The sequence below is a fragment of the Nycticebus coucang genome, chromosome 13 (genome assembly GCF_027406575.1).
Source record: "Nycticebus coucang isolate mNycCou1 chromosome 13, mNycCou1.pri, whole genome shotgun sequence".
NCBI lineage: Eukaryota > Metazoa > Chordata > Mammalia > Primates > Lorisidae > Nycticebus > Nycticebus coucang.
Genome location: NC_069792.1, coordinates 81,383,556 through 81,408,414, shown reverse-complemented (window position 1 = coordinate 81,408,414; position 24,859 = coordinate 81,383,556). Strand labels below are relative to the sequence as shown.

The following is a 24,859-nucleotide window of genomic DNA, read 5'->3' as shown; positions in this document are numbered from 1 at the left end:
TAAAGATTTTTCCCCCCAATCTTCTTAACCATCATATAGGTTGTTAGAAATAGCTCCTTAAATTAATCGTTTATAACTTTGATTTCTAAATTTGTTTACCTTTGTGACTCTGTTAAGTCTTTCCAAGCTTTATCTGTATAAGGAGGGCAATAGTGATATCTAGCCACGGACAGGGATTGTGAGATATTTACATGAACTTTATGGCCACCCTATATATGTAATGCGCATGGTACTTTGCACATAGTATACGCTGGCTTATCCTTGAATGCATTTATGTTCTCTGCCATTGTCACATCTTTTTCCTGCTATTTAAAAATTAAAAAATTCTTGGGCAGTGTCTGTGGCTCAAAGGAGTATGGCACCAGCTTCATATACCAGAGGTGGCAAGTTCAAACCCAACCCCGGTGAAAACTGCAAAAAAAAAAAAAAAAAAAATTAAAAAATTCTTGCCAAAAAGAAAAATAACAACTGTAGTTTGCTTAGCCCTTTTTTGTCATATATATATATATATATAAAATATATATATTTTAATCATACATGCTTAGTTTCTTTCTTCTCAGATAGAAGAATATCAGCCTTTAATTGCTTCATTAAACAAATCCCATCATTTTCTTGCCTTTTTTCTTTTATATTATTATTATCATCCAAGCATAAGCTCAAGTAAGCCAAAAAAGTGAATTGTTAAAGACTTTAACCATCTTGTTTCTCCTATTAAAAGATTCAAACATCTAGAGCTGGAAGAGTATTCTTCATTTCAGAAACTATTAAGAAAAAGAAAATTAGCATAACACTTAATGTAACATTTTATAAATATGTATTAATAATCTTAATTCTCCTGTCTACCTGTTTTTGTGCCTATTTTATGAGGAAACTAAGGTACCTAGAGGTTTGATCAAAGTACACACCTAGTAGGTAGTCGAGCCAGTACTCAAACTGTTAACTACTTTTAACTACTTCACTCTGCTGTTCACTGCTTTTCTGTCCTGCATCTATATTTTTTATACTAACTGTGAGTTTCCAATGCAGTTTATGGTGGTATCATTTTTTCACATAAAAATTTTCTTTTTCTTTGATTTATATCATGTTTGTTTTATATCATATAAACTAGAAAAATTTTTAAATGATGGATTCCTGACATAATTTATCCTGATTTCTTTTTACTTGCCAAATCCCCAGAAGTAACATTTTCAGAGAAGGAAGAAATAAACTTGGAAGAGAGGTTGAGAAGAGCTATAAGAAACAGTTGACAGGCTGCTGGCCAGCCCTGAATTCACAAAGTAAAGAAGGCTGTTTGGCTCTTATTCTACCAGCTTAGTATTCTGCCTTATTTACAAGAAGATACTCTCCAAATACATTTTACTTACTTTAAGAAATTTGCATTCTGATTCTAGGAAATGAGAATTCACAGGTTAGTTCTCAAGATTGATATATAAAAAATTTTACTGACTTCTATTTTTATATCTTTCTTAGGAGCTAGACAAAATAGTGGCATATGAACTAAAAACTGGTGGAGTTTTACTACATCCTATATTCGGTGGAGGAAAGGAGAAGGATAAGTATGTTTATTGTTCAGAGATGACATTATAAACCTTGGCTATATACATGAATTTACTTTATTCTATTTAAGAGCTAAGTAGTATTCCACTGTCTAAATTCCACCTTGGAATTTAATTTAATCTTTCCCAAATTACTATTCATTACTAAAGCTTACAAACTCATAAAGTTGAAAATGTTAAATGAAATATAAAAATAATTTTTTCAAATGTTGGGTTGATACAATATTTTAAATTTTAATATGCCACATTTTGAAGAAGCTTCAAATCCACTTCATAGTTACTTATGCTACTACAACAAGATGCCACAGACTTGGGAATTTATATAAACAATAGACATTTATCTCTCATGGTTCTGGAGGCTGGGAATTCCAAGATCCAGGCACCAGGGCTGCTCCCTGCTTCCAAGATGGTTCCTTATTGCTGTACTCTCCCCAAGGGAAGACTTTATGTCCTCAGGTGGAAGGACAAGAGCGTTCTCTTTAACTTCAAGCCTTTTTATGAGAGTGTTAATCCTGTTAATGAAGGTAGAGCCCTCATAACTTAATCACCTCCCAAAAGCCACACCTTTTCATACTGTTGCATTGGGGGTTAATGATCAGCATGAATCTTGGGGAGGACACCATCATTTAAACCATAGCACCACTCATACATTGATTGTGAGAGTATAATTTTATATAATGTTTTTGAAAGGTAGTTTGGTGGTACTAAGCAAATTTTAGATTGGGTAATTTTTAGACCAAATAATTCTTCTAAATATGTGATCATATAGAAATTATACTTATGGGCATTTATTGTACAGAAATACTTGCACATGTGTAAAAAGATATTCAGTGTAGCATTATTTGGAATAAGAAACTAAACAATTTAAATGTTTACATATGTCATAAATGTTTTAATCTAGACTATCTTTTTCATCATTTCATAATTTTCAATTTTTACAGAGTCATTTTGGTCTTATGTCTTGCATATTTTGTATTGTTCTTTCAGAAAATTTTTTCCATCCCAAAATTATGAATTTCTTTTCTTTATTGCTTTTTTTTTTTTTTGAGGCACAGTCTGTCACCCAGGCTGGAGTGTACTGGTGTGATCATAGCACACTTCAGCCTCAGATTCTTATGCTCAATTGATCCTCCCACAGTGCTAGGTTTCTAAGCCACCACACCTGGCCTCCAGTACTTTTATAATTATTTTCTTTTGTTTGTTTTATGTATGTAAGCCATCTTAAATGTATTTTTGTGCTTGCTCAATGTTGGTGTATTGGTTGAAATTGCATTGATTGTAATGATGAATTTGGGGGTAATTGAAGTAGTCACAGCATTGTGCCTTCCCATCTAGAAGCTCAGTATTTGTTTCCATTTATTTAAATTTTTCTGTATGTTTTTTAGTAAAACTGCAGATTTTTATTTCAGTTAAGTTAATTTTTAGTATTTCTTAGTATTCAGGTACTCATGAGGTTTTGATCAATTGTCTTGATATAGCCATAATTTATTGTTTGTTTAGTATTTAAATTTCTTATTAAATAAGTCTGCTTACTTTTTTTTTTAGTCCAGCTTCCCATCTACATTTTTCAATAAAGCATCCACATACACTTTCTTGGGAATACTACACTATGTTTCAGTGTAAAGCTCACCTTGTGATGAGACTGATTGAAAATAGGATCAGTATGGAATTTATGCTACAAGTAAGTGTTAAAGTTAACTGAACAGTGGTAAAGATCTATTTTATATGAGTATAATCTGAATGCTGTTGTATAGACTAGGAAGCATCTGAGTTTGTGGTTTTATTTGCCTACTAGGAGTAATGGAGTTTTGGGGTTTTTTTTCTTTTTTATAGAGGCAAGGTCTGTCTCCTGCCTAGGCTGGAGTGCAATGGCTAGATCATAGCCCACTGCAACCTCAAACTCCTGGGCTCAGGCCATTCTCCTTCCTCAGCTTTCTGAGTAGTTAGGACCACGAGTGCCCACTACTATACCTAGATAATATTTTTATTTTTTATAGAGATGGTGTCTCAGTATGTTGCTGGTCTTGAAATCCTGGCCTCAAGTAATCCTTTCACCTCTGCCTCCTAAATTACTGGGATTACAGGTGTGACCCACCACATCCAGCAGTAACCTTTGCTTTTTATTTGTTTTTCCTGAGATGTAGAATGGGTATCAATACCTGATCCACTTAGCACATGATCATTATGAAGATAAAATTAGAATGTGGAGATGAAAGTAAAACTAATTTATACATATGATTTTACATTCTATATTACATTAAGGATGAAATGTCATTTAGAAATGTTTTCAGTAGATCGCTTCTCGGCCTTTTGGCTAAGATCAAGTGTAGAAATGTTTTCAGTAGAAAAAAGCAAACCAATTTAAAAGATGTTTATTTTTACTATTGCTTAATTTTGCCATGTATTTTAAGCAAATTTTGGAATGACTAGTTGAGATCTAATAATTGAGTTAGTGGAATATCTTGAGATGTATTATAAATGTTTAGCCACTTTTTTCATTGATAACATTCTTAGAGGTAGGTAAAAAAATAATTAACTCCTTGTAAAAAAGCATTTTAAGTTTGCCCTTAAATTTTTTTAGTCTTCGGTCCTTTACCTTGTGTTTGTAGAAAAGAAACATTAATGAAAGATGGTCCATAGAGAGCCACTCAAATTTTGGGAGTGGTATAAATCCTAATGTTGTTATTATAATTCTTAATAAACACAGTATTCTTTGTCTAGTACATTTTTAACATTAATGTTTATATAAAGAATAGTTTTATATTCTATTTAAACCTTTGCGTGTTAAGTATTGCTGGGATTCTTTTAACTAGAGCATCTATATAATAATTTATGAAATTTTTGTCTTCTCATGTTGACTGTAATAAAGTTATAGTGCAAAGTGGGTATAATACACAATTCAAAGTGATGTTAATGTGAATTTACTAAATGACACTTTTATCCTAATAGGTTTTCAATAAACTGCTAAGTCTGGCTAGTACTGCTTCATCACAGAAGTTCCAGTCACATATGTGGAGTCAGATGTTGGTTTCCACATCTGGATTTTTGAAATCCATTTCAAATGTCTCTGGCAAAGACATCCAGCCTTTAATAAAGCAGTGGGTGTATCCTTTTCAATAGCAATTCAACAAAGTGGCGAAGGGAATAGCATGTTCGTGTAAGGAGAAGATAGAAAAGGGCTTTGGGGGGTGTCAGAGGAAGTATGAACTGTTGATATTTTCATAGTAGAAATAGTCATGAACTGCGAATCATTTTCTCCAAGATGACTACTAAACATTGAGTTACACATACATATATGTTTGTAATCGTAAAGTTCTGCATACTGTGTTTTAAACTACTTCTTAGCATGTGGGTAAAGAAATAGGTTTGATGGTGGGCGAGGTAAATAATCCACCAGGCAAGCCTGTAGGATTACTTGTGAAATGCAGTTTTCTGGTGGCTTTTAAATGTGGTCAGAGGTTGGCACAACTTGAGTAGTAACTTGGAATTTTGCTTGCATTTTCCATTTCAAAACACTACTATATTAATAACCCAGTGTAATGGTTTTGCTACTTTAAAAACACAAATTTTTCAGAATTTCAGAAATTTTATTTAAATCTGGGGAAGCATTTTTCACAAGAATTCTGAATACTTTGCCACCTGGTTTACAGTAAAATATGCTTTCAAACTTTGAACTGGTAGGAATGCATCTCAAAATTATTAATACTGTACTATAATGAATAACTTATTTTGTTTAGTACATAATTTATTTCAGTATGTAAAATTTCCTTTACAATTCTTCAGAGACCAGAGTGGAGTGGTAAAATTTTATGGAAGTTTTGCATTTAATAGGAAACGAAATGTCTTAGAATTGGAAATAAAACAAGATTATACATCTCCTGGAACTCAGAAATATGTGGTAAATGTTCTTTAAGAAATGGCCTTTGGCAATGCTGTCTCCCCAGTTGCAGTATAGGAATGGCTTGGGGGGGGTTACTAATTAGATGTTTCATAATGAGAATGAATTCATAAAACACTGACTTTGTCAGTGAAGGAAGGAGGAGGTACAAGTAAAGATTTCAGAGGACTTAGGGTCTCCCAATTTTAAGTTTGCCCTTAAATTTTTTTAGTCTTTGTTCCTATTCTCCCCATTCTTCCTTTCTTTGGCACCATTTGCCTATCTCTGTTCCCAAGTATACATTTTATGTAATACTGTTTTATATATTGATATATATCTATCTGCACACATAAGCATGCATATTGGTAAATTTCTGTCATACCTTTTAACAGTATTTTTTTTTCTTTGAAGGGACCACTTAAAGTGACAGTGCAGGAGTTAGATGGATCCTTCAATCATACATTGCAAATTGAAGAAAACAGCCTTAAACATGATATACCCTGCCATTCCAAAAGCAGAAGGTAGGCATTAAATCATAACTGTAAACTGAAAGTCCTACAGATTAAGATGCTGAAATAAAAATTTTGTTGCATGCCCAATTTTTTAGGTAAAAAGCCTGTTACCTAGTATCTTTTTTTCTCCATTTTACTTCAAGTTAGTGTTGTCGGACATTCTTGCTTGCTTTCTGTTTTTGGTGACATTTTGTCTTTAGAGTTATAAAACTGCCTTATTGTTTGAGAATCCTTATTTTATAGGAAGGGAGAGGGTGAGTTAGAGTTTTTGGAGCCAGGAAAAATTTAAGACGTATAGCTTAGATTCAACTTAGGTTCATTTTTTTTTTTTAGTTTTTTTGGAATAAGATCTATGGGAAATATTAGAAAAATGATGATGGAAGAGCTGAATATGTAGAAAAAGCCCTACATCTTGTTTACTATGTCTCCTTTTCCTTTTTCTTTATAGCAATATGCCTCTACAGAACATTCTTGATCTCTTTCAGTGGAAATAGCCACTCCCAAAATTTCCAAACAATTCACCTTTTATTTATTATATTTTTTCCTTTACCACTTATTTAACTCAGCAGTTAGTTGGTACTCAGAGTAATGAAAGGAGAACATTTCTTTTCTTTCCTGGAGGAATATCAGCATTTTAGGAACAGAAGTTTTATATTGATGGCTTTGTTTAGTTCATCTCAGACAGAAGTTCTATTAATTTTGAAAGCTTTCAGAGAACTTGATTCTGAAATCTTTCTGTAATTATTCTTACTCTGAGAAAATTCTTAATTCAGAGTGAAATCCCTATTTCTTTTTGTCCTATCCACCTTGGAAATTAAGAACATGTGATTGCTACCCTCAGGCCTTTTTTCTCTACAGTAATAGGGTGTCATTTGAATATTCTTTGGTGTGAGGAACATGGGAGCACTTTGTTTTTTGTTCCTATTTTTGTTTGCCCTTCCCTTAGTTTTTCGTGTGTTATTCACTAGGTTTTGTGATGTGGGAGTAATTTACATAGGAACAGTTGCTTTTGTTTTTGCTTCTCTTAAATTTTGTGCTTATTCATTAGTTCTATATCTTAATACTCGTAAGATGTTTTATTACTCTAATCACTTTCATTACAAGGGTATCTCATATAATGCTTAAGTCAGGGCTTTGGTGGGCTTATCACCAGAGCAGTGTTCATTTTACCTAATAGATACGTTTTTATTCCATACCCACCCTCCTGCCCTCCCAAATCCTTTTTGTGAACTTTAGCTGTCCTTAATCTCCATTTAGAATTGAAAATCACTAATTTTTTAAACTCACTTTTCCTTAAATATAGGAATAAAAAGAAAAAAATCCCACTGATGAATGGAGAAGAAGTTGATATGGATCTTTCCGCAATGGAGTAAGTTAGTTACATTAAATTTAAGACTGCAGTGTTTTCTGCATTTTCATTTGTCTCGTTTATTAGTCATATCTAAAAGGATATAATTGTTGTCCAAATGAATGCTTTTAAAACTTCTTAAAGTAAACAGAAATCCTATGGTAAAAGCAAATTTTACATAAAATCATAACTAATCAAAGATTGAAATACGTCTGCCTTGGCCTAAGAGAAATTAAGGGGAAATGCATGATGGTTGTGGTGGTAGGCACAGTCCTCACAAGGCAGCTTTCTTGTTCTCTCTTGGTGGCCAGGAACAGAGCTTCTCAAACTACAACATGCATGCAAATCTCTTGGAGATGTTAAAATACCCTTTCTGATCTAGTACTAATCTAAGGGAGCCTGATAATTTGCATTTGTCTCCTGAGTTCCCAGGTGATACTGATTCTATTTGTCTTGGGAATAGGACTCCAGGGTACTTTGAGGCTCCCTGTGTTTGCAAAGCAATTTTAAAAATGTTATTCTAAATTTTATGTGGTAATATTTGTTGATTGACAGTGGGGTTGTTTTTAGTGTTTTTTATTTTTTAAAGTAATACCTATTTTACCCATCCATTCTGTGTCTGTATATTTTTTATAAAACATCTATTATTATTTACTAATTTGATTGCCAAATTATCACTACTGTTTATACTTATACATAGGTTATGTTCACTGATTTTGCCTTTCAAGATAAGTGTTAATTTTAATATTTAAATATAACCATAAGTATTATATCGATAGTCACCATCCAGTGGTATTTGTTGAGTTGCATTAATATCACAGGTAGTATTATTTTGATGAAAGTGTTGATATAGACTAAATTTTTAAAACTATGTTTGTTATTTTGAGAAGTACATGAGGATGAATTTGTGATGTGCCTCCAAATAATGATTTCATAACTTCCTGTTTGAAAATGATGATCATCAGTCTAGCATTTTAAAGAAGTGTTAAAAGTCAGCTAAACAAATTATTTTAGTAAAATAAATGTTTGTCTTTTAGTCAGAAATTGATTTCCATTAAAGGGAATTACTGTTAGGTTATCATAAATTAAGTGAAGAAATTTGTCTTACTCTTTTTTCACATTACAAATCACAATCTCAAAAATAGTATTTTCAGATGAAAAATGAAAGATTCGGTCTCCTTTGTGACAACTATTTTCATATCCCTGAAGCAAAATAGTTATACCAAAATAGTTGTAGATTAGACACTGTGAGAAAGGTGAACTACATTAAACACAATGAGGAATTTGTCAGTGCAGTTTAAAAAAGTGAATGCAGTGAAATTTTGGGTAGTCTTGACTACTATGTCTAAAAGAAAACCCTGTTAACAAATGGTTTGTTTTTTTCCTATAAACTTAGTAGACTTTATATAAGTTTTAAAAATTAAAATAAGAAAATTTTATTTTCTTTCAGTGCTGATTCCCCTTTGCTGTGGATAAGGATAGACCCAGATATGTCAGTATTGAGGAAGGTAGAATTTGAGCAAGCTGATTTTATGTGGCAATATCAGCTCCGCTATGAGAGGGATGTTGTTGCACAGCAGGAATCCATTTTGGCCTTGGAAAAATTCCCTACTCCAGCATCTCGGCTTGCACTCACTGATATTTTAGAACAAGAGCAGTGTTTCTACCGAGTAAGAATGTCAGCTTGCTTCTGCCTTGCAAAGGTGAGATTATATATAGCAGATAGGGAACAAGATGACTACTATATATTTTTTTTTCAAAACCTCTCAGAATGAAATAAAATTCACATAGTCTTTAAGTTTACTTGGTAGCTGATTCTTTGAAAGCATTTGCCAAATGCATTTAACAGGACTGTCTTAAACATTTTTTGACCTGAAAAAAGATATGCACAACAATGTACTAATTGTCAAATTGAGAAGTCAGATTTTAAAACCAAGGAAAATTTTCACCATTTTATTGATTTGCCAACCTCATTTGTAAAGCAAAGAATATATTTGGTAAAAAAGATCCTTGGTTTGACTGATATTTTACATTATAGTACATGAGATCAGTAAGTCTTAATTATACCACTGTGGTAATTATTTTACATTAATTTGGGCTTAATAATCAGTATTAGTGGTAAATAATTTAAAATGATAGGCTCTATATTTAATATTCTAGAAAAGTTAATTTATTAAGAAAACTCAGTATTTTTCTTTACATGCAAAAAAATCTGGAGGTAGAACAAATGAAAACCAGAAAAATGCAGACAAAATTTTGGCCAGAAATTACGTTTTCCAGGTGTTTGGAAAGCATCTCGATAATAGATTCATTCCCATTTACTGATTCTTACTGCTAATTTATTTGTCTTTATATTTAATTACTGCTAAATTATTTGTCTTTATATTTCAGCAAGTTGTATTTGTTTAGATTCGTTTTATTTTTAATGATAACAAATGAGTAGTTAAAGTCCTGTGTTCTTAGGAAAAACAGTGATTTTCTTCAGTAATCATCTGCTCTGAATATAATTTTGTTGCTTCTCTAAAGACATTTGTGATTCTTGCATACTAAGATTTCAGCAGATCCATAAAGTTGTAGAATATGTTGTTTAAAAAGTTAATCATAATTTCTTTCTAGGCATGGTTTTTATATTCTCTAAAAATATTGATTACAACATGTGGATTTTTTTTTTCTTTTTTCTGTTTTTTTTTTTTTTTTGTAAAGCCTTAAATAGCAGCACTGCATTTGGCTTGTTTTTCAATTAGGTAGATTGAAAAACCTTCTTTAAATTTCATGGTGATGTTTCTATTTGGTAAATTTAAAACTTTAGAGTTATATCTGCCTAAAGGAATAAAGACAAACTTATGCAAAATAAAAGTATTTTGCATACATTTTCTTAAAACATAAAATACTATAATTTAGAAATTAACTTGTAGAAAATAATTATAAATATACCTAATTTTTTTTGTCAGGGGAGTTCGTATATTTTCTTAAAAATGGTGATAAAACAGTAAATTTTATTAAATTTCTGAGAATTGAAATTATTGACAACTAATCTAGTTATACTATCAATAACTTTAAAAGCTATTTTGTTTATTTAAAAATATATTTATTGACAGTAATGGAAATTATTTCATTTTCTAATGATTTGCAGATTGCAAATTCTATGGTGAGCACATGGACAGGACCACCAGCCATGAAATCACTCTTTACTAGAATGTTTTGTTGTAAAACTTGTCCAAACATTGTGAAAACAAACAACTTTATGAGCTTTCAAAGTTACTTTCTACAGAAGGTACAGTTTACTTTCTAATTTTCTCATGGTTGTTTTTATATATCTCAGTTTAACTTGAAGACTATTTTAATTAATAGGTGTGTTTACTTTCTTTGTCTTTGTTCTTTTTTTTGGCATGGAGAATTTTTCCCAAAACTTAAAGTGATAGTTTATTGATTTTTATGATTTATATACATGTAATTCACTGTTCAAAATAGTACTAAAGTGAATAGAAATAGTTAATTTGCCTTTTTGGTTGATTATGTGGGGGTATGAGCGGTGAGTAAGCCCTTCTGATGACAATCCTTACAGAATGTCAACAGCTAATCTGAACCCATAGAGCTCTAGTTTTGTCCCAGCTCTGTTACTCACTAGCAGTTTGCACATGGACAAGTTTTTTAACCTTATAAGCCTCAGTTTACTCAATTATAAAATTTATCTTTTTTAAAATTAAGTAAGATTAAGTGTATAATGTGTTTTATACTTTACTTACTACCTGGTAAGTTTTCTGTGGATGGTAATTTAGAAAGTAGTGATGTGGAATGGTTAGTGTCACTGTTGTAGGGAAGGATATGGGAATGATAGGCTGGTTAGCATTTGGGCAATTTGGAAATCATTTGTATAGTTGTTGAGCAATATAGTTATGATGGCAGAAATCAGATTAACTAGATTGAACTAGAAAGAAACAGTGAAGTTGAAGTAGAGAAAACTAATGAAGCATATTCTTTTATGATTTTAGTTGAGGAATGTGTGCAAGGGATCTATTTTGAGAATACAGCATGGCTGACAAAAGGACATTCTGGGTTTGTTTAGCTTTGTACAGAGGAGTAAGGAACTTGGTGCAGAGAAAAGAGCCAGTGAAGAGGGAGAGAGAAAATAGTCAAATGGGAGAAAGTAAATATAAAACAGAGAAGATGGACCAAGTTCTGAAGGTGTTAGGTACAGTAAGGAAGTACATTTTAGAAAAGATAAGAACATAGCTTTTTTTTAGGTAGAATGCAAATTAAAAACAAGTGAAAAGGTAAAAGACGTTGAGGGAATTTCTAGGCAAGCTGAAATTTCTGTATGCTAGAGGAAAAAGTAAAAGGATTGCCTAGCAGCAGATCCTGGATGCCTGTTGAGAGTGGCAGTGATGATATATTTATAGTAAATTTATCAGCAGAACAAATTTAGGATGATCCAGGTTTGGGGGAAAGGTAGTATCAGTGTGATCAAAGAAGTCTGTGGTATCCTGTTTTATTTTTAAGAACTGAACATTAGATAGTACTGAAATGTTTTGCTCAGCTCTGTGTTGCACTTTCACTATTTATGATAGGGAAACAAGTTAATTTCTGTGTCTACCTAATACATCTCTTTCATTATGCCATTGTGCTTCCATAAACATTAGATCAGTGTTTCAACATTGGAATTGTGAACCATTAGTGAGTGGGTCATGAAATCTATTTAGAAGTTTTTGTTTATTTTTTTAAATAAAAGAAGACAAAATAGGCAGTATTTCAGTGCTTCATTGGTGATGAGGATAAATATAAGGCTTTTTAGATTTTATTTTTTAGTTTGTACAAATTGTGAAGTGTGTGTGTGTGTTATGTGAGTTATAACGTGTGTTTTTTCCTGTAAGTTGCAGTCAAAAAAGCTACAAAGTCAATCTTTGTAGACCAATTCCCCTTTTGTATAATACTTCTAGTGGGCAGGAAAGAGAGAGGGAGGATTGGTACCTAAATCAAACTTAAGTCCTTAGGGCAGAACTGGCATAGGACTCATATTTCTATGGAAAAGAGCCTTTCTTACAGTTCTTACAGCATAACATTGACTACTGTTGCTTCTATTTCCTCTGTTTCTTTAGGCAAGCGGATGAGTCATCATTTCTCCTTTCAGACCTCCAATTTAGAGGGTATAGTTGAGTAAGAAGAGGGAATAGTCCTTATTTCCTCATGTGCTAAGGACTAAGGTTTCTACTCATCTGTAGTTCTGCCTAGAATTTAGTTAGCTTTTTTTTTCTTTTTTTTTTTTTTTGTAGAGACAGAGTCTCACTGTACGGCCCTCGGGTAGAGTGCCGTGGCGTCACACGGCTCACAGCAACCTCTAACTCTTGGGCTTACGCGATTCTCTTGCCTCAGCCTCCCAAGCAGCTGGGACTACAGGCGCCCGCCACAACGCCCGGCTATTTTTTTGTTGCAGTTTGGCCGGGGCTGGGTTTGAACCCGCCACCCTCGGCATATGGGGCCGGCGCCCTACTCACTGAGCCACAGGCGCCGCCCGAATTTAGTTAGCTTTGTTTTACTGATAGTTACCACTATATTTGAGTCATGTTTCTACTTCCTTTGAAAAGTTACCTCTGAAAATTAGGAAAGAGAAAAGTTAGGTAGATTTCAGATAATTTACCATTTCTCCTTGGGTTGAGGATTGGGTGGTAGGAGAATCAGCATGTTCTAAAACTAATGATAATGCTCTACCATATGCCACATGACTCCAGCTACTGTATCATTTAATCCTAAAGCTGGTTGTTAGGAAGTGAGGCTTCTACTAAGTAAGCAACTAGCTAACCACATCTGGTTTAGTAGGTTGTAGGGACCTGAGTTGAATAATAGTCTTCTACAGCTAAAATTCATACCCTTTCCATTATATCTATACTGAAGTGGATTTATACAGTTTGATTACACACTTGGTATATTTCCTCTAGCAGATGAGAACCTAGGCACATGGCCTGCAGAATGAGTCCAGTCTTGCAGCTCTGCCCTTGGTTTTCTGCCCAGCTCTTTTCTTTTGTTAGACGCTTTGAGACAACATATTTTCAGTAGGAGAGGGTGGGGCATAGGGGCATAACACTCTGTCTAGATACCTATGTTAACCACAAAGTAACTTTTTTATCTGTATAGTTCAATGGATTGTAGGAAAATGGAAGAGTTGGGTTATGTGCTTAAAGTAAGACTCTCTCTCTCTTTTTTTTTTTTTTTTTTTGTAGACTATGCCAGTTGCAATGGCTTTATTAAGAGATGTTCATAACCTTTGTCCCAAAGAAGTGTTAACATTTATTTTAGATTTAATCAAGTACAATGACAACAGGAAAAATAAGGTAAGGTATTTTTCTTAATATTATAAGACTACCCAGTTATATTTTGTTTTTAAAGATATATTTAATCTATAAAATCACTGTTGAGTCCGTGGTACTGGAAACTTCTAAAGAGAGAGGCATACAAACATGATTTTTTAAGATAATCAGTAGATAAAAACCGAGATAAATTGGCTTTTAAATGTTCCTAGGCCTCTTATAGTGTGGAGATAGTAGTCTATCAGATTTGGGGGATCCAGCTAACATTTCTCTTGGTTAAGTCTCACAAAACAATTTTATTTTTATTTTACCAAATGATGCTTAGAAGATAGTTCCCAATTGAGATTAACTTGTTCATTCATGAATTTGGTCTTTCTTTCTTTTTTTTAATCATTGTATGTTTTTATTCATTTATTTAGCAAATAGTTATTAGTGCCATGCTTTGAAAGTTATCTCATCTTTCTTGTTACCAGTCTAACAATCATTAAATGTTTTTGAGAATATATGCTATGCTAGGTAGTGTACCATGTTAAATAGAAAGGAAAGATGGTTGATGTCTTCAGGAATTTCATTTATTCATTAAATATTTACTGAACAACTACTGTATAATAGTCTAATTCTGGACCCACACGGATGCAGCCTCGTAGGGCAATCAGACAAGTAAACAGTTAATAGTCACATGTGGTAGTTGCTACACAACAGAAGTACACACAATTTCCTGGGATAGTTGTTTGTCAGTGTCCATGAAGGATTCATTCCAGGACCCCTCTCATACCAAAGTCTACAGATATTTATGCCCCTCATGTAAATGGTGTAATATTTGCATATATTCTTGGTACTATAAGTGCGTTTTCTACATTTTTTATTTTAATTAATTTTATTGTTTTGTAACATTATTTCTTGTGCTTTTATTTCACTTTGAATGTTTTTCTTCCACAAAGATATAGAATTATAAGAATTGATGAAATTGGAAAGGTAGTTCAGTTTACCCTCTTATTGTCCATGGTTCTCAGTTCTGTCTTATGTATTAAATCTATGGAAGCTTACCGAATCAGAAGATATATTCAGGGGTGTGTGTGTGTAAAACACTCCTTTGAATGATTCTGAGAACTTCTTCTCTACCCTATCTGTAAACTTTCTAGGCCAGCTTACTGTATACTTTGTATAGAGAGAGGGTGCAAAAGAAGGTATACATATTTTGACAAAGCAAAAAAACTATTAAATTTGTAATACCAAGTCACATGTGACTTTGACAGTTATAAGAGGTGCTCAAATGTGACTTATATTCATCTTTTCTTGTTCATATATATTACCGGATTGTCTTTGGGTATGGAGAACCTGGCAACTTCCATTGAGACAACTGGGCTTTGGTTTCTGGGTCATAGCCATCGACCTACAATTAATCTCCAGTTATGGCAATGTGGTTCATTGGTAGCTGTTTGGAGGTAGTCATTAGCAAATACAGCATGATGTTTCTTCTACTTTAGTAGCAGTTTGGAGTACAAACTTGGTATATTTCCTCCAGCAAGTAACAAACAAGGCACATGGCCTATAGAATGTGTCCAGTTGTGCAGCTCTGCCCTTGGTTTCCTGCCAAGGGTTCATTGGTAGCACAGAATTCATTTTTCCATCACGTTTCATGCCAAGAGCCTGCATCAAAATCCTGGACACTAGTTTTTGGAATCCCTAGATCGCTTCTAGCTCTCACACTGTCAGATGGTGGTCTCTGTTAAGGGCGACCAGTTTTAGCTCCCGCCCTGTCAGCTGCTGGTGTCTGTCTATTAAGGGCGGCCAGTTCACTTCCAGCATTCTCAGGTGTTCTGCGTGTTTGAGGCACTCCAGGACATTGATCACTTTGAACAGATTCTTGGCCTTTGAAGAATTCATGTCACACTTTTATTTGCAACGTCCTCGTTGCATGATCCCCCAAAGCCTTCTGAATCATCCGAATAGTTTCCACAGAGGAATGTTAAAGCTCAACACAAAATTTGATGCAGATTTGTTGTTCTACTCAGTCATTTTGAATGTGACAGCCACACAGTATACCTGCTCTTTCAACAGCTCCTAGCACCCACTGACTAGTACAGAGAAGTCATCATTGTTCATACATGCACATTCCAGTCCATTTTCCTTTTTTTTCTTAATGGAGACGGGTCTTACTTTTGCTCAGGCTGGTCTTGAATTCGTGAGCTCAGGCAATCTACCCACTTCGCCTTCTCAGAGTGCTAGGATTATAGGCATGAGCCACCATGCCCGGCCCCAGTCCACTCTCATTGGCTATTAGGTTACATCAGTGTCAAGCAAACTTTTCATTTTATTAACAATGGCTGGATACTTTGCATACAGGCCTCATTTATGTGTGTGAAATTTCTCTACAATCTTAAACAAGGTGTGCAAAATTGATACCAAAGGATTGTCATTAAAAACATTCATTATTTTTTCCTGCAGTATATTGATTTGTGGGGAGGGTGGAAAAACGGAAGTTTTTGCTGTACTAAGTGACCCTCCTTGGTTGTGTTCCACAAATTACTTCTTCACTTTGTCTCTTGTAACCTGGGGGTGACAGATAACCAAGTTCTTTCAATCATTGTTAACAGTTTCTGTAAGAACTGGATGTGGTCTGGGGGTAAAAATTAAATGTTTTGGTTTCCCTACTCAGGTCTGCCTCTCATTGTTCATTTCTGAATCCATTCTCTTATCTGAATGTTTAGATATGAAAAAGGGGGCTCTAATGTTGTTGGTAAAGTAGTTATTGGAGATAACAAATTATAAAAGTCTTTGAAGAAAACCTATAGACATGATTTGAATAATCTCTGAATGGTGTGAAAGAAAGCTCAGATACTGTGAAAGAAAATGTTGATAAACGCAACTGTGTTGAAATAAAATTAGCATGGCAAAAGCAAGAAAAGCATGATCATTCTCTGGAGTTACAGTGCTTAATTTTTCAGTCATTGGAGTGGTCTGAAAGCAAAACATTATACATAGTAAACCTTTTTGGGGTATTTTCCTTTGGTTTTGTTTGTTTTGTGCCTTATGGTTTTTCCTGCCCTGTATCTGAACCAAAATTGTTTAGAGACTCCACATTACTATGTTTATGTGAGGTTCTGTCTCCACAATGAAAGTCAAAAACGGACAGGTATTCCTCTTCCAGTTGCCTTGCAGTTGGTGTGAGCACAAAATATTTTTAAAATGACTAATAGAACTCATTCACTTTTTTCTGTGTTCATATTCCCAGGCCAGGGCATCTAGTTTGCGGAGTTAAATCAAGCCACATCCAGATTACCTTTTAATAAACTGCTTTTCTGGGAATTAACAGGGATATGGATTTAGATTTTGGTTTTTAACAGTTTCCTTCTCAATTGTGTCTGCTTCTTTGGCAGGACTCCTACTATTCATAGTTATGTTTCCTGTACTAGCCCTTCAATTTCCTTATGCTTTTCCTTCTGTTTTCTATCTCTTTTTGCTCAAAATTTTGGGAGAGTATTTTTTTATTTTATATTTCAATTAAGTTGGATTCTATTCTCTGCATGTTTCTTTCTTTTTAAAATGATGTTAGGCTACTGGAAGACACACCTTAATTGGTTATTTCTTAGACAATATTCAAAATAGTTTTGAACTGGTTTTTGTCATCTATGATTTTCTTTGCCTTGAATTCTCTATTTCTTCCAAGTTGCCTTTTTTTCTGTTTGTTCTGGTCTCTATATTTTTTATGATGATGCTTTCTTCAAATATCTTGTGATCCTTGGATGTGGGTTTTGTATTAGAGCATTAAATAGCTGGTTTGAAGCTTTGTCACAGCAGGATTTGTGGGCTGCAGTCTGCTTTTAGTTTACTGAAAGAGTACTGGCATATACTCAGTAATATGTCACTGGTTAGTGAATCTCTTTCACTCTATTTTCCAAAGTGACTCTATGCCAAGGACAGCATTGAATAGTTAGTAGTGTGAACTTGCTTGTATTTTCAGATAGATTATATTTTTAAGTTACACTTTATTTCATTAATTTTGACCAGAAGAATGAATTTTGTTATTTTTTTCTTAATTATTCTTTGGCTTAGTTTTCAGATAACTATTATCGTGCAGAAATGATCGATGCCCTGGCCAACTCTGTTACACCTGCCGTCAGTGTAAATAATGAAGTTAGAACTTTGGATAATTTAAATCCTGATGTGCGACTTATTCTTGAAGAAATCACCAGGTTTTTGAATATGGAAAAACTTCTTCCAAGTTATAGACATACCATCACTGTTAGGTATGATTAAATTTTTTATTTTTTCTTTATAACTACAAAAGAAATTTATTCTCAGCCTGGCTTGGTGGCTTACGCTTGTAATTCTAGCACTCTGGGAGGTGAAAGCAGGTGGATTGCCTGAGCTCAGGAGTTCTAGACCAGCCTGAGCAAGAGCGAGACCCTGTCTCTAAAAATAGCTGGGCGTTGTGGTGGGCACCCATAGTCCCAGTTACTTGGGAGGCTGAGGCAAGAGGATCTCTTGAGCCTGAGAGTTTGAGGTTGCTGTGAGCTATGACACCATGGCATGCTACCCTAGGGTAACAAAGTGAACTGTCTTTAAAAAAAAAAAAAAAATTATTCTCATGGAAAATTGGGAAATACGGTAAAGTAAAAGAGAAAACTAAAATTCTCTCTGATCTTCCAAGCACAGAGAAATTATTACTATTTGGAAAATACCTTTCTAAACTTTTTTCCCTCTATAACGATATAAATATTTAATTACTTGAGATTATATTGTATGTATTATTTTTGAATTCTGTTTGTATTATAAATACTTTCTCATGTCATCAGAAATTCTTTATAAGCATTATTTCTGATGTCTGCCTATTCTTTTATTTCATTAAATATAGTATAAACATTTTTCTTCTTAGCTTTCTTTTATTTATTTATTTATTTTTATTTTTTTATTTTTTTTTTGAGGCAGAGTCTATGTCGCCCTTAGTAGAGTACAGTGGTGTTACAGCTCACAGCGACCTCAAACTCTTGGGTTTAAGTGATTCTCTTGCCTCAGCCTCCCAGGTAGCTGGGACTACAGGTACCTGCCACAAGGCCCGGCTATTTTTTTGTTGCAGTTGTTTAGCTGGTCTGGGTCGGGTTTGAACCTGCCACTCTTGATGTATGTGGCTGGCGCTGTAACCACTGTGCTATGGGCACTGAGCCTTAACTTTCTTTTAAAAAGACTTTTTACTTCTATCATCTTCTTTGTATATGGCTATCAAAAAGTTCTATTTCTTTCTTTAGGAGTTTGCTAAAAGTTGATTACTGATTCAAACATAAATAGTTTTAACCTTCCATCTATATCAGTGGTTCTCAACCTTCCTAATGCCACAACCCTTTAATATAGTCCAAAGGGGTCATGACCCGCAGGTTGAGAACCACTGGTCAATATAGTGAATATATTACTAAAACATTTAGAGAAAATATTTTATTTAAATTATATTTTATGCTAAGTACTTTTTTCTGAAGAGCATTCCAATTACAATGATACTTGAAACTTAGAATCTTAAAATTTGTTTTAATAGGATTTAGATATTTAATTAATTTTGAACTTTTATCATGATCGCAAAAATTTAAAGTAGTCAAGCATATGTTCTGAGAATTGAGTTAAGTGATTTCATTGTGTGAATATCATTGGGTATACTAGCCCAAACCTAGATGATACATCCTGCTACATGCCTGGATAGCCTTTGTTCCTAGGATATAAACCTGTACAGGATGTTATTGTACTGAATACTGTTGGCAATTGTAATGCATTGGTTAAGTATCTGTGTATTTAAATATATCTGAACATAAGAAAGGTACAGTAAAAATTAAAGATTAAAAATGATATATCTGTATAGGGCATTTGCCTTAAATGGAGCTTGCAAGACTGGGAGCTACTGTAGTGAGTGAGTAGTGTCAGTGTATAGGCCTAGGACATTACTATATACTACTATAGACTTTATAAACACACTTGGGCTGCACTAAATTTTTCTGTAATGAATGAACTTTAGCTTACTGGATGACCACCATTGTATACACAGTCCATCACTGACTGAGAAGTCTTTATGTGGTGCATGACTATTACAAAATTGAAGGTAGATTCAACTCACATCAGCTTTTAAATTAATTGCCACAGATGAATCTCTAATACCTGTTAAACAAATTTGATTCATAATGCCTTAATGAAAGTAATTAATTTAAATAAATTTTTTCCCCTAGTTGTTTGAGAGCTATTCGGGTGCTTCAGAAGAATGGGCATGTACCAAGTGATCCAGCTCTTTTTAAATCTTATGCTGAATATGGCCACTTTGTGGACATTAGGATAGCAGCTTTGGAAGCAGTCGTTGATTATACTAAAGGTAATAGTTTAGAAATTAAGATGCTCATATTATTTTAGAGAGAATTATTTACTCTTAAAGCCAGTCTTGGTTATTGGGATTTTCCATTTTAGAAAGAATTATTTACTCTTAAAGCCAGTCTTGGTTATTGGAGTTTTCCTAGTATGTATTTTATTTATTGGGATTTTCCTAGTATTTTAAATTCTCGATTCACCAATTTAGAACAAATTTTTGGGAAATGTAGAATTCATGTAATAAAAAATGAAGGAAAAGAATAAAATTACAGATATTTTTGGGCTTTCTAAGAAGTCAGTGTATCATCTTGTATCTTTAATTGCATATTATTTTTAGAAATAGGGGAAGATTTGGGGAAATTTTTAAGAAGGATTAAGGAAATCATCTAATACTTGTGTAAAAATTTGTGTTTGTGAAAGAAGGGTAACAAACATAAGTAGAAACTTCAGTAATTAGACAAGGCTTCATGAGGTGGAAAACACATAAGTAAAGCCAAAAACTGGGTAAGAGGACCCATATGCAAATACATACTCACCACGTTTTCAGAAATTCAGAAGAGAATGATAAAGAGATGAAAATGTAAAGAAAGAAAAAAAAGGTCACAAAGAATAGAGCAGGTGGAAGAAAGCAGTAATCTAAGAAATAATAGCATACTTTGAAAGGGTATGAGTGGAGCTGACCTAGGGTAGATCTGATGAAACTTTAATTTTTAAGGTTAAGGAGAAATGTGTGAGTTTTGGAACATCAGAACCAAGTTATCATACAAGGTAAAGGTGTGGCCTCTGAATTCTTCTGAATATGAAGAGACAAGACAGTGAGCAAATAAATGGCTATTAGTATTTAGGGGGAAATTATGATCCAAGACTCTCTACCTTTCTAAGTTGTTGCTCATGTAGCCTGGTGGGATTATAACTACATATCCTGTATATCATTCTTAAAAACACAAATCCCAGTAGGTTGTTTATCACAGCTCAATTTACAGTCACCAAGATATGGAAACAACCTAAATGCTTATCAACTCAGGAATGGATTAACAAATTGTGGTATGTGCATACCATGGAATACGATTTGGCCATTAAGAAAGATGATGACTTCACGTCTTTTGTAATATCCTGGTTGGAATTGAAACACATTCTTCTTAGTAAAATACCACAAGAATGAAAAAGCAGTTATTCAGTGTACTCAATACTAATAGGAAGCCAGTAAATGATCTGATGCTAACCCACATAGGAGAAAATCTCATTTCAATTCACGTTGTAGGAGGGAGGTTAGGTGCTTATCACTGAATGGGCACAGGGTGGAGTATTTGGCACACCTTTTGCGTGGGGGACATAACCGCAGGAGGTTATGTCCTAACAAAATCAAACATTTTGACCTGGTTTTTTCTACCCTCACATTAACCTGAAATAAATTTACTTTGAGAAAATAGAACATAACTCCCAGACACAATTTTCAGCTGACCTGGATGTGAGTCAAGATTGGCAAAAATATGAAATGAACAATTTGTTAAATTGGTGCATTAAGTTTAGCGCACATATAAAAAGTAATTTTTTTAGAAACAGCATGCAAGTAGAAGGAATATGTAAATATACTCTACATCTAAAATTCCAGATGAAAGCAATAAAATATGAGAAGCGTAAATAAGTTAAAGCAGTGGTTCTCAACCTGTGGGTCGTGACCCCTTTGGGAGTCAAACAACCCTTTCACAGGGGTCACCTAAATACATCCTGCATATCAGATATTTACATTACGATTCATTACAGTAGCAAAATTACAGTTGTGAAGTAGCAATGAAAATAATTTTATGGTTGGGGGGGGTCACCACAACATGAGGAACTGTATTATAGGGTCGCAGCGTTAGAAAGGTTGAGAACCACTGAGTTAAAGCATGCTACACTTCTTGTCTGACTTTGGAAAAGAAAGGACGAGGTGAGGGATGTTCTTTAGTAGATACTGGTTTACTTAAAAATGTTAAGTAGAAGAACGTCTACTCTAATCTTGGTAATTATCTACAAATTTTAGTAAAAATTGTTTACAATTTTTGTTTCTTGTTTACACTCAGAAAGTAAAGAAAGAGTACTAACAGTATAATATGTATATGTTACTGCCCTAAGTTCTGAAAGGACTGTCATTTGTTCTTTTTTATTGGAGGTTAAAATAGCCTTGCTTGTAAGAAATAATTGTGAAAATAGTGGTTCTGTTGTTATTGTTAAATGAATTTCTTGGCAAGAAAAAAATAGTGTAATTTTTTTGTTTCCATTTTTGCTTCAGGGTCTTACCAATTCATGAAATCTAGAAGTTTTGAGATCTACCAAATATGCTAGTGTTTTCAACTTCTTTCCTAATATATATGAATGGTATTCAGTGTCTCATAAATATGAAGAAAATTTCATGAATTAGTACTACCTGAAATGAAATAATATGATTTCCAAAAGATTGCTAATTGATAGGCATAATTTAATTGATTGATATTTAATTGTGAGCTATGAATCCAGACTTTACGTTGTGTTAAATTTTGTTTAAATATTCAAATTAGAAAATGGAAGAAATGAAAAATATTGGGGATAAAATACTGAAGACAAAACATTTCAAATAGTAAAAGCAAAACTTGTTGAAAAGGTGAATGAAAATAGCTATTTTAGTCATTTTATGTGAATTATATGCATAATACTATTTTTGTAATTGCCTTTTGTATTATGCTGGAAAGTTAAGACAGCTCTTTAATCTTAAATGGAAGAAAGCATTTGAGCAAAAACAGTTGAGTGGGTGTCACAATTTAAACATCTAGAAACACAATTTTATTTACAGAAATTTTGTCCAGTTATCTCTAATTTAGGGCTCATAATAAATTATAAGTTTTTATGTTGCATTTGCCATTGGTTTGAGATATTTAATGATGTAAAAATTATGCACATAGTACTATTGTTATTGGCTTCCAAGTGGAGGTTTTTCCATGTTCTTGGTGATCTTTGGGAAGAGAATTCAGGATGTACCTTGTAAGCCAAGCAAAGTGGCTTTTTAATTGAAAGATTGAAAGTGAAAGTATGCTTTTAAGAAAAGAGAACAGGCAGGGTCGAAAAGGGTTGCTGCACTGGACGAAGTGATTTTTGGTGTTTGGAAATCTTATAAATTGAGAGGAAGAATATTCAAGTCTAATTCTTTTACTAAGAATTGGGTTCCCTACCATTCTTAGAAATGAATTCTTAACTTTGGATTCCCTCCCATTTTTATATTTTACATTATTGTTTCAGAGCTGTCACTGTGATTTAAAGGGTCAGGAAATTAAATACAAGAGCTTGCCTATAGCCTAACTTGAAAATTCAACCAAAGCAGAGTCCTAAATATCAATTGTAAACTCCCAGTGTCACTTGTTATTTAATTTGTTATAATTAACAACAAATATATATATATATATATATATTTTATTTTCAGTGGACAGGAGTTATGAAGAACTGCAATGGCTACTTAATATGATTCAGAATGACCCTGTGCCCTATGTAAGGTTAGTTTATATACTATAATATATTGTAAGTCCTAAAGTGAATTAAATAACTTGAGATTATACACGGAATAATTGTTTATGATTTTTAAGAATAGGAGAATATGTTATGCTTTTATTTATATCCTTTTTTATTTTTTAATTTGATTTGTCTTTGGAAAGAAATGTTCTCTTTGGGGGGAAAGAAATTTTTTTTTTTTTTTAGCTTTTTTTTTTTTATTGTTGGGGATTCATTGAGGGTTCAGTAAGCCAGGTTACACTGATTGCAATTGTTAGGTAAAGTCCCTCTTGCAATCATGTCTTGCCCCCATAAAGTGTGACACACACCAAGGTCCCACCCTCCTCCCTCCGTGGGGAAAGAAATTTTCAAAATATATTTGAAAAAGTTCATACATTGTAATCCCAAGTATGATTTCTATTGCAAGTTGGAGAAAACATTATGTAATAGTTTGTACTATATGTGGAGGATACCTTATATCTCTTAAATCATAAAACCTCTCTGTTGATTCATTTTACTATTTTAAAAATAAGCAGTATTTTGGGACATCTCATTTGTTCTTTTTTATCTCATACAAAGTTTCAGTTTTCATTAGACTTAGAATTTTTAGAGAAGGTAACATTAAAAATTTAGAAAAAGAGGAAAATAGAATTCAAATCCTGATGTAGTGGGCGGCACCTGTGGCTCAGTGCGTAGGGTGCCGGTCCCATATACCAAGGGTGGAGGGATCAAACCCAGCTCCGGCCAAACTGCAACAAAAAAGTAGCTGGGTGTTGTTGTGGGAGCTTGCAGTCCCAGCTACTCGGAAGGCTGAAGCGAGAGAATTGCTTAAGCCCAAGAGCTGGAGGTTGCTGTGAGCTGTGACGTCACAGTGCTCTACTGAGGGCGACAAGGTGAGACTTTGTCTCAAAAAAAAAAAAAAATCCTGATGTAGTGACTAAATTCATTTTGTATCCCTTTTTAGTTATTTCCTTCATTTCTGATGCTTTCTTTTACAAAGTACATTTATAATATATTCAGATAGGATTAAAACTGACGATTTTTAAAATTAAGCATAGAGTTTTGTCTTATCTCTTTTTAGTATTCTCTTGAATCTGTAGTTACTATGTATATTTCCTTGTAAAATTTTTTTTTATTATCTAAACTTTTTCAGTCTTAAGTTTCAAAGTACTAAAGGATGTTAACAAAATTCACGTTTTAGTTTTACTGATTGCAGCCAAAAGGGGTTAAATGACTTAACAGTAAAGTAGTTCCACTTTTCCGCCATCTCCTTCTCAATTATAAGACCAATTTAATGTCTTACTACCAACAATTATTACATTTAAAAATTTCGCCAATTTTCTTTCTTTGAAGTTTTGCTAACCTCCATAAGAGTTGCAACTCAAGTTTCTTTTTTCAACACCTGTATCCACTACTACAATTAC

The 24,859-nt window shown here is 33.5% G+C and overlaps 1 protein-coding gene and 1 pseudogene across 1 annotated transcript in view; both read left to right on the top strand.

Moving 5' to 3' along the window:
* Nucleotides 1-24,859, top strand: part of TAF2 (TATA-box binding protein associated factor 2) — an 86,543-nt gene that overhangs the window by 39,188 nt on the left and 22,496 nt on the right. Inside the window, exons 10-21 of the mRNA XM_053558389.1 lie at nucleotides 1,471-1,556; nucleotides 3,102-3,237; nucleotides 4,506-4,660; nucleotides 5,340-5,454; nucleotides 5,845-5,954; nucleotides 7,249-7,314; nucleotides 8,744-8,996; nucleotides 10,427-10,567; nucleotides 13,509-13,619; nucleotides 17,652-17,845; nucleotides 19,805-19,944; nucleotides 23,371-23,440. Of these exons, the coding sequence (XP_053414364.1) occupies nucleotides 1,471-1,556; nucleotides 3,102-3,237; nucleotides 4,506-4,660; nucleotides 5,340-5,454; nucleotides 5,845-5,954; nucleotides 7,249-7,314; nucleotides 8,744-8,996; nucleotides 10,427-10,567; nucleotides 13,509-13,619; nucleotides 17,652-17,845; nucleotides 19,805-19,944; nucleotides 23,371-23,440 (1,577 nt within the window). The remainder of the gene's footprint in view (nucleotides 1-1,470; nucleotides 1,557-3,101; nucleotides 3,238-4,505; nucleotides 4,661-5,339; nucleotides 5,455-5,844; nucleotides 5,955-7,248; nucleotides 7,315-8,743; nucleotides 8,997-10,426; nucleotides 10,568-13,508; nucleotides 13,620-17,651; nucleotides 17,846-19,804; nucleotides 19,945-23,370; nucleotides 23,441-24,859) is intronic.
* Nucleotides 3,851-3,984, top strand: LOC128564234 (uncharacterized; annotated as a pseudogene).